The sequence below is a fragment of the Homarus americanus genome, unplaced genomic scaffold (genome assembly GCF_018991925.1).
Source record: "Homarus americanus isolate GMGI-L3 unplaced genomic scaffold, GMGI_Hamer_2.0 scaffold23578, whole genome shotgun sequence".
In the NCBI taxonomy this organism is placed as follows: Eukaryota; Metazoa; Arthropoda; class Malacostraca; order Decapoda; family Nephropidae; genus Homarus; species Homarus americanus.
In genome coordinates this window covers 9,897,009-9,912,564 of record NW_024733231.1, presented here as the reverse complement: position 1 = coordinate 9,912,564, position 15,556 = coordinate 9,897,009, and the positions used below count along the sequence as shown (strand labels likewise).

At 42.8% G+C, this 15,556-nt stretch overlaps 1 protein-coding gene across 1 annotated transcript in view; it reads left to right on the top strand.

Moving 5' to 3' along the window:
* Window positions 1-15,556, top strand: part of LOC121869749 (probable E3 ubiquitin-protein ligase HERC1) — a gene marked incomplete in the record, with an annotated part of 301,592 nt that overhangs the window by 189,624 nt on the left and 96,412 nt on the right. The window contains 2 exon segments of the mRNA XM_042371322.1: window positions 1,128-1,293; window positions 12,168-12,293. Coding sequence (XP_042227256.1) covers window positions 1,128-1,293; window positions 12,168-12,293 — 292 coding nt within the window.

Below are 15,556 nucleotides of genomic sequence, written 5' to 3'. Positions count from 1 at the left end.
AATCTCGTTAACCGAGGCGCTCGTTAACCGAGGGATTACTGTACCTGCCAAAGTTAACCCGCAAGGCAGCGGGGCAATGGTTGGTAGGCGCCAGGACGTGTCCACATGCCAGTGAGCCTATGTGCCATCCCTCTGGGGTCCACTGCAACTCCAAGATCCCCTACTGGTCTAGCTTGGGCCCACAAGGCACCCAGTTACCATGAGTTGCCACAAGGAGTCACAGCAGGAGTCTTGATGGTGAGGAGGCTGTGTACTGGCAGGGGAAGACTTATGCAAGTTGCTTCCTTGTTCACCATGAGGGCTAGCCAGCGGCAGCAGCTGAAAGCGAGAGGGAGCAAGCAGTGCCTGCACCTTAATACTAACATAATGCTGCCACACTAGATGCATTTCACCACCCTGTGTAGTGTGTACACACACACACACACACACACACACACACACACACACACACACACACACACACACACACACACACACACACACACCTCTTTCTCAGGTTTGTACAAAAAAGTTTGCTCAACAACCTCTTCAAGGGACTGGAAAGGTCGCCTGAGGGACATGCTGCAGTTTTGCATCTTGGTAATTAATGCATGATCGTGTGATGTGTGGCAGAGCTGCCAGGCTGGCAGTGTTGTCAACACATCGGCCTCAAGGTGCTTGAAACTTTAAATAAAAAAAATCAAGCTACTTGTACTGTATTGAATTCCATGAGGCACTGGTAACATTTCATCATGGTTATATCCATGATTGGCAGACTCATAAACAGTTACAATAGTTAGCCAGAGACAAAATAAGTGAATGTAATAGTGTCACAAGACACTGTCTATCCAACAACTGTTTAGCAGCAAACTATAGATTTTGAATATGAAAGTTGCAACTCTTAACTCATAAATTTATGTGCTCTTTAATATTGAGTTTGACACTTTCCAAGATTACGAACAGAATCGACAGGACTGAGTTGTACTTCCCCAGAGTTTAAATAAACAAAATCGTCTGTGCTGTCAGAAATATTATCTAGACTACTTTATCATTATTGTTTTTCTTCGGTTTTTATAATGTTGAATGTGTTTTATTAAAGATGTAATGTGAGAATGACTACCTTGTTTATAGCTTCATGTTGTCAACAGATCAAGCCAAGAGGTATTAAGTGTGGTGATGAGACGTTGTATAGAGATTCTGAGGTTTGCTGGAGCAGAGGACCACCAGTTGTCTGCTCTCAAGACTACTACTAATCTGCCTCCTGGACCTGATGTTCTCCTCGCGTCCATGACAACTCAGCAGACACGAGCAGAGGTAACATCAAGTGACCAAAGTCTTACTTCCTCAACCCACAAGTTCAATAATGGACTTTCAACAAAACAACTTAACATGCACTGACTTTCACTTACAAAACAGAAAGGTCCTGGTTGTGAATGGGTTACATACCAAAATTTTGTTTGTAAGTCCTTCATTTGGAACTGAGAACTTAATTTCTTATTGACACAATGTTGTAAATGGTGGTTAGGTTCTCAAACCAGCCCACAGAAGCCTATTTAACCCATAATTAAGCTGAAATATTGTATGGTTGTAAAAATCAAGACCCTGTACAGGCTCAACTTGTAATATCTGGTTGTGGTGAAAGTAGGAATATGAGAAAATCATACATTCTCACTGCTGTTCTATGTTATGGACTTCAGCCTTCATAAATTGGCCAGAGCAACATAACCTACACCCCACACTCTCATGTTTATTATGAACAACATTATTGTTGTCATGACAACTGTCATAAAGACTAACAGATACCTCACTAGATAACAGTCAAAGGAAAAAACATGATTCATTACAACTAATGGAATTTCTGTCTCTAGATTTTCTTCTCAAGAACATTTTGGGGTTCAACAGTTTTCACCACAGGCAACTTTACTCATGCTTTTACTTTTATCCTCTTTGCCACTGATTGTCTCATTAGCCACTTGGGCAGTTGGCCATGTCTCTGTTATGCACTGTTGGCAGGTATTGGGCATGTACTGGTTCCAGGATGTGAACCATTTTCTCAGAAAATTATTAACAGACTAATTATGTCCCCCTCCCCCCAGTGAGAGGCACCTGGCTGCAGTGCAGTGGGGGGGGGGGGCTTGTGAGCCATACCTGGAGGGGACTTGGCCCCCCTTCCTTCCCTCCTTGGAGGGAGGGGAAGGGTTTCCCAAACTGTGTGGGTCACGGGGGAAGGTCCAGACAAAGTGGCTCCTATCCTGCTGCTGGTTTTGAGAGTAAACTGGCAGCATCGTCCCCAGCCCAGACTCCCGGGGCTGGAATACTCTCCCATGTGTTTACCTTGCATGGTGTCCCATTGTAAGAGCACTGGTTGCTACTACTTACTGCTGAACCACTGAGGCCATCAATTGTAAGAACGCGCAACACAAGCTGCCCCCCCTGTGAGGGCTTGGCACTCTTACAACTTACGTTGATACTCTGACCTGGTAGCGTGACGTGAGAGGAAGGCCCATGGGTACATGTAAATATAGTATCGAGTATTAGGGAGAGAACAACGGTGAATACTATTGGTGAATCATAGACCCACATACAAATACAATGTTTATTAAATTAAACACAAAAATGGTTACAGAAAAGACGTTGTATTCACCCAAAACAGGAACTCCTGGTACCCTGCCCTCAGGCTCAAATTACTTGCATCACTACTGGGTGTACCCACACCAAAACACACATAAACTCTTACAGCACCTTAGTACCAATAAAACCAGTGGCACCTGCCAGTACAACACTCAATACCCCAGGGGCCATACTCCAGCGGCCACTCTGGGAGTCTCATCACCAAGTGACACCTTCCAACAAACTCCGATAATTCCGGTGGACTAACACCCCATACCAACAGCCCCACCGAGTTATGTACTGTACTCATCCACCAGTGATGGGGCTGGCAGTAAGTTTGGGGGCTTGAAGATCCGGGTTCACTACAGGGGCAGGGCGTTAGGGGAATACTACCCCCTATGGGGTCCACGGGTGGTAGTGGAGCTTCTGACGGTCGGAGTTCACGAGGACACCCAACTCCACTGGACCTCAGACATCTCCCAAGACTAGTGGATGCACATCAACTGCGTTACTTTAACACTTGTTTAAACAAACTATAGTTAGGTCAAATCACTTAAAAATGGCAAATACAACATGGAGAAGGTGGAGTGACCTACCTGTGGGAGGGAAGCGTGGCGGCTCACTGATTCGAAAACCAACTGCCGCCTTCCACCCCCTCCTTAAGTCACAGATTCCACCTACTCAACCATTTCACTGAATTACGTTCCTGTAACACTCTGACGTTTGAAATTGAGACTACGAACTCAGTTTCATTCCCTACTATTATCTTTACAAACAATGCTCTGACTGAGCTATTAAAAGCAAGAATTAAATTGATAACAAAAGGTTGGATGGCAACAGGTCCCAACACGCAACGTCTTGCTGCAACACCCGTGGAGCAGATTTTAAAGTTTCCTTTCCAGGAATATCAACTCATTCCTCAGTTAACCTCCCTACCACAATTTCACTATGATTATCAGAGTCTCTGCTAATCATGAGTGAAAAAAAAGGTTTACAGGTTCTCGGTAGCAGAAAGAATTTACAAACTTCCGTCAACAAACATACGACATCTCGATGACGTCATCAAAGAAACAGGAGGGACGGAGGACATTCCCACTGGCAGAATCAGAAGGTTTTGTGGACGTGTAAGCGTAATATGGATCATTAGTTTAACAGGTTAGCCGTCATTACGATCATGACACCATAAGGCTGGGAGATGAGATTCCTGGATGTGGCACGCTACACCCTGTGGCTAGCAACACACCTCTTTTGTTTTCTATTCCAGCTAGATGAGCGACTTGATTGGGCCCGACCCTAGTCACAGAGTGGCTAGGATCAGTTGGCCTGGCACTCCTATGGTCTGGGAGCTGCCATCTTGGTCCCCTGGTGGTTACCTGCATATTCTTCCCACTACCCCTGGGGTCACCAGGGTCTTATCTCCCCTTGTTGGGCTCTGTGGTGGGTGGGGGAATGACGTAATTTATGTTTTGTATGGAAGAAACAGGCTCAAATAACCACCCTGATAATCCCCCTGACAACACTGCTCTCTTCCCTGGGCTCTTGAGGCCAACTGGCTCTGGCACCCTCCATGGTGCTTCTACCCATGAGATCTTACCAGGTGTGTTCAAGCAGGTAGATTTGGCCAAATTTCTAGTGCTCCGTACCGTGGAAGGCAAGCCTGTAATGGGCCAGGACATTTTTTGTGTTCACAAGTCAGTAGTAGCAATTTGTGGGAGAGAACCAAAATTATCCACCCAGCAAGATGGTAGCCTCCTCGTGGAGGTCTCCTGCCCCGAGAAGAGTGCTTGGCTCCGTACCCTGTCTGAGGTACCTGGTGCCCCAGTCTCCTGTACTCCACATTCCACCTTTAACCAGTGGTGAGGGGTGGTATTTTTTAAGGAGCTGCTCTGATATTCAGAGGAGAAGCTTCTGGAGGAGCTCCAAGACCAAAAGTGGTTAGGTTTTGCAAGCAAGAAAATGACATTCTTAATCCTCTACCAACTCTGTTATTGACATTTGACTGTTTTGAAATTCCAGCCTCTTATCACAGTTGTCTGGATCTCCATTAAGGTGAAACCATACATCCCAAACCCTAGACGATGCTGCCATTGTCAGATGTATGGCCATGTTGCCTGGATCTCCATTAAGGTGAAACCATACATCCTAAACCCTAGACGATGCTGCCATTGTCAGATGTATGGCCATGTTGCCTGGATCTCCATTAAGGTGAAACCATACATCCCAAACCCTAGACGATGCTGCCATTGTCAGATGTATGGCCATGTTGCCTGGATCTCCATTAAGGTGTATGGCCATGTAAACCTCCGATGCTGCCATTGTCAGATGTATGGCCATGTTGCCTGGATCTCCATTAAGGTGAAACCATACATCCTAAACCCTAGACGATGCTGCCATTGTCAGATGTATGGCCATGTTGCCTGGATCTCCATTAAGGTGAAACCATACATCCCAAACCCTAGACGATGCTGCCATTGTCAGATGTATGGCCATGTTGCCTGGATCTCCATTAAGGTGAAACCATACATCCCAAACCCTAGACGATGCTGCCATTGTCAGATGTATGGCCATGTTGCCTGGATCTCCATTAAGGTGAAACCATACATCCCAAACCCTAGACGATGCTGCCATTGTCAGATGTATGGCCATGTTGCCTGGATCTCCATTAAGGTGTTGCCTGGATCTCCATTAAGGTGAAACCATACATCCCAAACCCTAGACGATGCTGCCATTGTCAGATGTATGGCCATGTTGCCTGGATCTCCATTAAGGTGAAACCATACATCCCAAACCCTAGACGATGCTGCCATTGTCAGATGTATGGCCATGTTGCCTGGATCTCCATTAAGGTGAAACCATACATCCTAAACCCTAGACGATGCTGCCATTGTCAGATGTATGGCCATGTTGCCTGGATCTCCATTAAGGTGAAACCATACATCCCAAACCCTAGACGATGCTGCCATTGTCAGATGTATGGCCATGTTGCCTGGATCTCCATTAAGGTGAAACCATACATCCCAAACCCTAACGACCATAGCCAACACCCTAGACGATGTTGCCTGGATCTCCATTAAGGTGAAACCATACATCCCAAACCCACGATGCTGCCATTGTCAGATGGCCATGTTGCCTGGATCTCCATTAAGGTGAAACCATACATCCCAAACCCTAGACGATGCTGCCATTGTCAGATGTATGGCCATGTTGCCTGGATCTCCATTAAGGTGAAACCATACATCCCAAACCCTAGACGATGCTGCCATTGTCAGATGTATGGCCATGTTGCCTGGATCTCCATTAAGGTGAAACCATACATCCTAAACCCTAGACGATGCTGCCATTGTCAGATGTATGGCCGTGTCAGCCACACTTGTTGTAAGTTAGAGCAGGGTCTTACTGTGGTGAGGGTCACAAATGTCTGGGTCTGATCTGTTGTTTTCACTGTAGTGAGGTGCACCTCTGGCCTCTGTAGTGAGGTGCACCTCTGGCCTCTGTAGTGAGGTGCACCTCTGGCCTCTGTAGTGAGGTGCACCTGGCCTCTGTAGTGAGGTGCACCTCTGGCCTCTGTAGTGAGGTGCACCTGGCCTCTGTAGTGAGGTGCACCTCTGACCTCTGTAGTGAGGTGCACCTGGCCTCTGTAGTGAGGTGCACCTGGCCTCTGTAGTGAGGTGCACCTCTGGCCTCTGTAGTGAGGTACACCTCTGGCCTCTGTAGTGAGGTACACCTCTGGCCTCTGTAGTGAGGTGCACCTCTGGCCTCTGTAGTGAGGTGCACCTCTGGCCTCTGTAGTGAGGTGCACCTGGCCTCTTATAGTGAATGTGACCGGCTCTGAATTGAGAAAGAGAAACCTGTACTGAAGATCCACACAAGAGACAAAGTGAGCTTTACTGAAGCCAGAAGTACAGCACTGAAATATGTCTCAAGTCATGGGGATACCTATGCACAGGTTCTGTCCTGACCACAAGGCTTGGTTAACTGTTGCTACGACAATGCCCCAAGAATCATCTGTACTTGTATTGAATTCGGCTCCCACACCTGATTCTATGCCGCCAATCCTCGTTCTTCTCTCGTAGTGGCTGAGGTCCACATGGATGAGGCGGGCACATCCGCTACTCCTCATCTTTCCTCCACCAGCCTTCCTGGTACTACAAAAATTTCAGCAAAATACCACCGAGAGTCCTCAAGAGTCTCTGGAGGGGACGACCCTCTGGCCAAGATGTCGATGGTGGAATCGTCAGACTGTTATGAAGAAAGCGAGACCTATTTGCTAACTTCAAAACCTAATTTTGAGTCCCAGACACTCCAGCAGATGTCATCTCAGGCTGATCATCTTCTGGAATCCTCCAATGATGAGACCCTGGCTAAAATTACACTGGCAGCTTGGACCCCTGGTGCAGGGGTCATCTCTATGGATCCTCCATCGAGGGAGCACATCTCCTGGTGCAACCTCCAGGCTCCAACGCCCAAACTAAGCCTAAATCTAAACACCTGTTGGGGGCCACACACCCGCGTACCCCGACCTACATCATCAATAATCATGGCTACCATAGTCCAATGGAATTGTCGAGGCTTGCTGGCCCACTGGGAGGAGCTCCAGTTGCTCCTGAGCAAAGTCTCCCCCATATGTATTTGTCTCCAGGAGACAATGTTAGGTGCCTATGATCATCTCCCTCCCAGAGTTTATTCAGCATTTTACTGTCTTCATAATCCAGAACAGACACATCAGGGGGGCACAGCCATCCTTGTCTTGGACAAGTGTGGTGTACCCTATGCAGCTTCTGTTGCTGTGAATTCTGTTACCTTTTTTGGATGTGTGGAACGTTTGTTTGTATTTTTTTCTTCATCAACCCATCGCTGGGATGTTCTAACTTCAGTCACTGGTCAAAGTGTCAAGCGCATAGTAGAAACTCGGTGGAGTGCGAGGGGAGAAGCTGTAAGTGTTGTAAAGAAACATTTCTCAAAAATCTTAAGTGCCCTAGAAAAGTTAACTGGTGAAGAAGAAAATACAGCTACCAGGGCAGATGCTGGTGTTCTACTTGGTGCGTTGCAATCACTTTCCTTTTTGTGCTTTCTTGGCTTGTGGGGACCCGTCCTTCTAGAAATTTACGACACACAGACTTACCTCCAAACCAAGGGCTTGAACATACAACAATGTGATATAAAACTCAGGGCATTAGAAACATTTCTAGTTGAAAACAGGGACAAGCTAGTGAGTAATGGAGTTAACTATGCCAAAGAAATTTGCAATGATCTGGGGATAGTCATGGAGCGTCAGCGTCGACCCAAAAAGAAGAAACAAATGTTTGGTGAAGGATCACGAGATGCTGAATTGCCATACGACATTGAATTGAGGAGAGAAATGTTTTCTTCGCTGGACAGAGTGATCCAAGAAATAACTTTGAGATTTCAACAGCTTCATGAACTTGCTGAGAAATATGCCTTCCTTACCCCATTGAATCTTTTGGATGATAAATATGAGTGTCAAATAGATCACGATCACGACGACATTGATAAAGAGGAGTTCCTCGTTGAGAGAAAAAGACTTCAGCATTTTGTTGCTGTTGCTGCTATAACTATTAAAGACAGAATACAGACGTGGAAAGAAGGCCCCCTTGAACTTTTGCAGTTTATTCAAAAGTATAACCTTGGGAACTCGGTTCCAAATATAGTAATAATGCTGAGGATTTCCTCACAATTGCTGTTAGTGTTGCTACCTGTGAGAGGAGTTTTTCGAAACTAAAACTGATCAAGAATTACTTAAGATCTACTATGAGCACCTTGCAGTTGAGAAATCTTGCCATACTGTCTATAGAGCGACAATTGACAGATGAAATAGTTTTTGACAATGTCATTGAAGAATTTGCCAACAAAAAAACAAGAAAAGTTACTTTGTAGAAAGTTGTAGTTTTCATTTCAGAAATAAAGATGGTCCTAATTTTTTACACTTTTTTACTTTTTTCCCTATCCTATATGTCGTTTTTGCTTTTTGTTTAACTGTTACTTATAAAGTTTAAGTATGTTTGGTGTGTATTTAAAGCATACTATATTTGAGTATGTGAAAGTACAGTAATATTATAATGGTACACAAACTATTTAATATATATATATATATATATATATATATATATATATATATATATATATATATATATATATATATATATATATATATATATATATATATATATATATATATATATATATATATATATATATATATATATATATATATATATATATATATATATATATATATATATATATATATATATATATATATATATATATATATATATATATATATATATATATATATATATATATATATATATATATATATATATATATATATATATATATATATATATATAAGAGTGAGTCACTGCAATATGTATTTTTTGTGGGGGCACAAGGGGGGGGGGGGGCAAACTCAAGGGCCGCCTCGGGCGGCACACACTCTAGCTACGCCACTGAGTGTAGAGTAAAGGAGTAATGGACCCTGGATTATGGAGTGGGACTTGGTCAGACACACAACATCATGTTCTTAATGAAAGAAATGTGAACTGCCCTTTCACTTACTGGAGATACATCACCAAGGCCTGATGATATCCCATTTTCAATGCTTCATCACTTTAGGTTGAGGTACAGACCTTTCTATTAGAGCTATATAACAGGAACTGGTCCTTCCTGTCCTCATGGCAGGAGGCTACTGTCGTGCCTTTCAAGAAAACTGGAAGAGAGGGTCTTCACCCGCTAGATTATCGCCCCATAGCTCTGACCTCCTGTATCTGCAAGCTGTTTGAAAAGATGGTTGGTCAAGTCACGATTAGTATACTACCTGGTGAAGAATGCCCTTTGACCATATCAATCTGACTTGTTGCCAGCATCTCATCTGCATTTTTTCGACCCAGAGAAAGCATACGACACAGCTTACAGATTCAGCATCCTTAAGGAGTTTCACAATTTTGGATTGCAGGGAAATTTACCATCCATCGCACATTTAGGGTCTTCAGGTCTTTATCAATTCCAAGTCTACTAGTTGATGCTGATGACCAAGCCCTTGATCTTAGATGTCAGTATCTCCAGGTCCAGTGTTGGTTTTGCCTCCACAATCTGTAACCAACACTTGTATAGTTGACGAGACTATGTCCCCACACTACACTCAGCCTCTCACGACCTTTCAGCTTCAGGGTAAGGGAGGTTGTGAGTCTTCTTCGTCTTCCTCCTGGGGCTTAGGGGGGACGTACTCTCGTCCGTGGAGGAAGCCGACCTTCTACACAAGCTTTGAGTTTTATCTATTAACGTTTAAATGGCTTTATGAAAGTTCTATGTTATTTATTACTCTGTCTTTTATTTTGCATTATTTGATTTTAATCTTTAAAGTTTTTATTTTAATTCAGTGACATATGACACAAGTTGTTATGTCACCAGGGATGTGTTTACCACAATTAATCAATTAATTACAGTAGACTATTTATAGAAAAAAGAATAAATGTATACAGTCATGCGCCGGTTAACGTCCTATATACGTTCTTGAAAATGTGATGTTAACCAAAATGGACGTTGTCCGATCATCACATAAACTTTTAATTTATACTTACGTGTATGTGGAATACTATATACGTACATATACACTTTTACTCTTAAATCACAACTGTAATGTGATACAGGTGATTAATTTTTATCTCTTGTGCAAAATACATGACGTTTATATTAAAATTTTTCACTGTTTTACAAGGATTCCAGCAACGCCAGCAGATGAGGGAGAGAGATGGTGGGAGCGAGCGAGGGGGTGTGGGGGGAGGGGAGGTAGTACGTTTGACAGTTGGCACAGGTCCAGGTCTAACGCCTGTATATTTATCAATTCTTAGGTGACTAAGCTTCTCTCTTATAAAAAGCCAGTGAAATGACCTGGGTGAATATAATTAACATAGCTGGGATTCTTGTAACATACTGATTAATTTGAATATAAACATGCTATAATTTGCACTAGACAAAACAATTTTAATACCGTAATCAAATTAGTACATGTGAACTCCAGCTTTGCACTAAGGTCATTTATTTATTTTACGTTTCTTTTAGTATGGTGTGTGCATGTAAATGGATGAGGGGGAGTGGGGGGGGAGGTGAGGTGAGGTGACAGAATGTCTGGCATTTGTTTGTTTATTTATTTGAGATAAGATTTGACAGTTGGCCCTGAAGGCCTGCCTGCGTGTTTATTTATCATTACTTACGAGTGACTAAGCTCTTCTCATAATTTTCCACCCAAACGACCTGGGTGAATATAACTTACATTGGAGGAATTCTTGTAGGATAGTAATTTATTTGAATGTTTTTTTTTTTCAATTTAAATTTTAATTGTTTATTCCTTGATAGAGGAAGCAGGATCCTAGTGCTGTCACTTGGTACCCCTGTACCATAACACCAGAAGCAACTGGCCAGTGTCACAAGTATATACAGTACAGTACAGTCATCCCTTGGTTATCGCGCCTAATTGGGACCCCGCCGATAACGAAAGTACAGAACCTATGGGATTTATTCTAATTGGTTCAGGCACCCAAGACCCAACCCCAAGTTTCCCATTTTACGACCATTTAGACCAACTAAATATATATATAATGTTATGGTAAATATCATAAACACACATAGGAATGGCTAGGTTTATTACAAAGTGATGAAAAGGGTACTCTTAATACTGTAGTCCACAAAACATGTAGCTATGCTTTTTTTATTTGGTCCCTTGACATACGAGTCCGTTTTCTCTCACATCAGGACGCCTGAGTCCTCTGTTTTCTCTCTTAATCTTAGAGTGCACCAGAAACTTTACTATTTTTAGTAATGCCACAGAATTTGAAATTGCAACCCCAATTGCAACTGGGGTTGCAATTGTTGAGGCAACTAGATATGTCTGATTACAGCAAATCTGTTATTGTCAATTTGTAGGTGAAAGATTTTATCCTCAATAGATGTAGGTTAAACATTTCACCTGTAGGTAAATGCTTAAAAAAAGCCTAAGTAAGGAAGCATATTCCTTTAACACATAATATCTGACCAGTATGGGGAGGATCATCATGTCTCCGTCAGGGGGTCGTGGAGTGGTGGTCCAGCAGGCGTCACTTTTTTTTTTGGTGGGGGGGGCGTTGTTCGGTCGGACGTTAACCGGCGCATGACTATACTGTACTAAATGAGGATAATGGGAGTACAGTACTTGCTCCCATACCTGTCCCCAAAAGTGGATGTAACCAAGCAGGACATAACTTGTGTCATGTTTACTCACAAGCTGTTGTCTTGCTGCTTCCAGAGAATAAAGAATTTCGGCTACTACTCTGCCATTCCAAAGTCTGCTGACCCAGGATGATCAATGAATTTTGCTTACACATCTTTCAAGAGAATCTGTAAATTATTAGAATTGAAAATGGTGTCCGGTATATTTCTATGGATCAGCCTGTATAGGCCTTTAATACCTAAGTTAAGTGATTTTGTTTCAAGGGAACGAGTTAAGAGAGTTTTTGTTGTTTTTTCCAGTGTATATTTTTATGAGGTTTGGCTTCATTATTTATATGATTTATTTCCGGCAGTCACGGTTAGATGCATTGGAGCTGATGCTGACTCTACTGACACCCGCACAAGATGGGGAGAAGAGCGAGGAGGAAACTAAACAACATATTGCCCTGGAAAAAGCCTGTGGATCTCTCTTACCTTCAGTGAGTACAATGAGCATAAGTTTAACACATATGTTTAAGCTTACAGGTGTGGGTTTGCTTGACTACAATGACATAAGTTGTACTTCTACAGGTTGGGTTTCCCTTATCTGAATTTCTCAAGTCCAAAATGCTCTGAAATATGAAAGTGTATTTCATTATATTTATGGTAGATAATACACTGAATATGGCATATATCATAATGTTTACTGGGGTAAGTATGAGTAAGACTCCGTCTACTTAGTGCCTCAGAGTCAGGCGTCATGGCTATGCCAAACAGACGGTAGTGATTGCTTACCTTTCTGGGTCTTTAGTGTACAGTACATCTTATCATATAATTTATACCCAAAATTATTCAATTATATTTCATAAAACTACCTGCAGACTATATGTATCCATGTACTTTAAATGAAATATAAATTAATTTTGTGCATAGACTAAGGCCCCGTCCCTGCTGGGTGAGCTACAGGTTCTGTATACAGGATATAGGTACAGCTACATCACCAATTTTCCGGCACCCTTGGTTCCAAAGCTTTCCCGGACCAACCGAGGTCAGGTAATAATAATTCAACAATACTCCTCTGACCCACTGATTATACACCATGGACTGCTAGAAACTTAAATTAAACAAATGTTAAATGTAAATTAAATGTGAAAAACCATAATTTTTAGTAACATATTACTGTACACACTTTATACTCAAATGTACTACACTAAAGGACTAAATTTTTTATCTCTTGTCCAAACTATGCGATGTTTATACAGTATAGTCTGCATTTACGCGGTCAATTGAACCCGTGGAGGCCCGCGTAAAACGAGAAACACGTAAAAGAAATAACAGAACATATGAGATTAATTGAAATAGAGACTGGGCCGACTCCACTTTTTCCGACACAATACATACCTTGTAGTCAAAATATCATCTTAATTTTATGATGGTATGCACACACAATTAATAATTAAGAGAAATATCAATAATATTAGGTTTTTTAACACTTAGTTAGTAGAAAAGATGGCTGGGCACACGGGGATGGGGGTCTGGTTCCGAGGCAGAGGGCAGATTATTGGCCCTCACCTTTATCACTTGTATCAATTGTATCACTATCCACCACAGAGGCTTGCAGGGCCTCTTTGTCAAACCCCTCAAAGTCCATATCCTCACTATCACTATCAATATCACTGACTTGGGCCGGCTGTGGTGGGTGGCGGGTGAAGAATTCGGTAATGTTTTGATGACTGGGCGACCTTGTGCGCACCCTGCCCGCGCCGCTTCCCAGGTTGATGACCAAATTTACCGCGTAATTAAAGCATTTCATTCTGGCAAGGCACCGCGTAAATGACCAAACACGTAAACAAAAGCCGCGTAAATCCAGACTATACTGTACTCAAATTAATCACTATCTTACAAGGATTCCAACAATGTAAGTTATATTCTGCAAAGTTTTGTCTGTGACATTTCATACGATAAAAACTTTAAGCCTAAACTACCTTTACCCAGTCTGGGAGGGAGGGAGGGAGGTAAGTCAACTGCCCTCTCGTAATTTTGTCTGGACTAAAGGAGGTACTGGACCATCAGTTCCTGGAAAATCGGTGGCATACCTGTATTCCCAAACCCAAAAATATCCCAAATCCGAGATCCTTAAGGCCCCAAACATTTCAGATAAGGGATACCTAACCTGTATGTTTCAGCTTACAGGTGTGGGTTTGCTTGAACTTTGGTACACTGCGGTCAGTTTACCCCCTAAATAGGTCGACTCCCACCCACTGCATCTCGCTCAGTCTACTGTACTGTGACTGTCATTCATGATACAGTACAGAACATTATTTGTTTGTTATTCTTTAATTAGTAAAGATACGTTACTGTAATAATCTATGTTTATAAATTCCTCTACCCTTCATATTCAGTACTGTATACTCGTATATTTCTTAGGTAAAAAATAACGTCATCAGGAACATGTCTCCATGTAAATAAAAGTTTATGCCGTTTTTCATTAGCCATAAATATTTTCGCTCGTGACTGTAGTCTAGATGTAATGGGAGAGTGTCCGTGCTAAATGAGATGCATAGTTTTGAATCAAGTTGATACATAGTTTAGACCCTTGGCAACTTTTCCCAGTAACCAGAAAAAATTCCATGGATAAGTGATTTTTCCAGGTTTGAGAGAGTCGTCTCATTTGTTGGTAGTAGGCAGCTACAAAACAGGAAGGTACCGCCTAGGAAGATATTGGAAGCGTAATGTATTGTCTAATGGTAGACCCTGCTGCTATATGGCATCACAAAAATTGTGACTTTTTACTTTTTACATTTATCCTTTTCACCACTGATTGGCTCGTTAGCTGCTTGGGCGATCGGTCACGTCTCTGTTACACACTGTTGGCAACTATTGGGCATGCACCGGCTCCTGAATCTATCTAAACCTGCTCCAGTGTTGATCAAGTCTGGTCTTCAAAGAGTTAACACTTGGTGCCGTCACAACACTCTGGCAGATTGTTCCAAGAGTTCACAACTCTCACTCCAAAAAATTTTGCCCTGAAAGTTTTCTAAACCTGCGACTTCTTTAACCTTGAGCTGTGACCCCTTGTGGGACTAGCGTCTGCCAGCTCCAAGTAAGGACACTTGACTGAGTATTGCCCCTTGAGATGCTTATACACCTCAATTAGGTCACCCCTTGCCCGTCTGTAGTATAAGCTAGGCAAGTTCAGGCGCTCCAATCTCTCAGGGTAGCTGAGGAGCCAAAGTGCAGGCACCAGTCTGGTGGCCATCCTTTGAACATTTTCAACCACCTGACAGTCCCTAGCATATCTCGGGGACCACACGGGGTGACAGTACTCCAGATGGGGAAGCACTTTACTCTTGAAGGTCGTTACGAGGGACGTACCGTCTAGATATCTGAACGACCTTCTTATGAGACCTAATAATTTCTTTGCCTCATTTACCTTCTTCTCACAGTGGCCTGACAACTTCAGCTCATTGTCAACATACACACATAGGTCCTTCTCACAATCAGTCTCAAATAGTGCAGTTTCTTCATCCCGTTGGGACATATGATACGCCTCCTTACCGTTGGTACGCCCCAGGTGCATCCTCTTGCACTTCGTGACATTGAATCTCAGCAGCCATTTCTTCGACCATTCTTGGAGCCCACAGAGATCCTTCTGCAGCTCTTCACAGTCCACTTGGTTCTTGATTTCCATAAATAACTTGGCGCCATTGGCAAACATTTGTATGGAGGAGTGTACAACGTCAGGCATGTCATTTATGAAGCA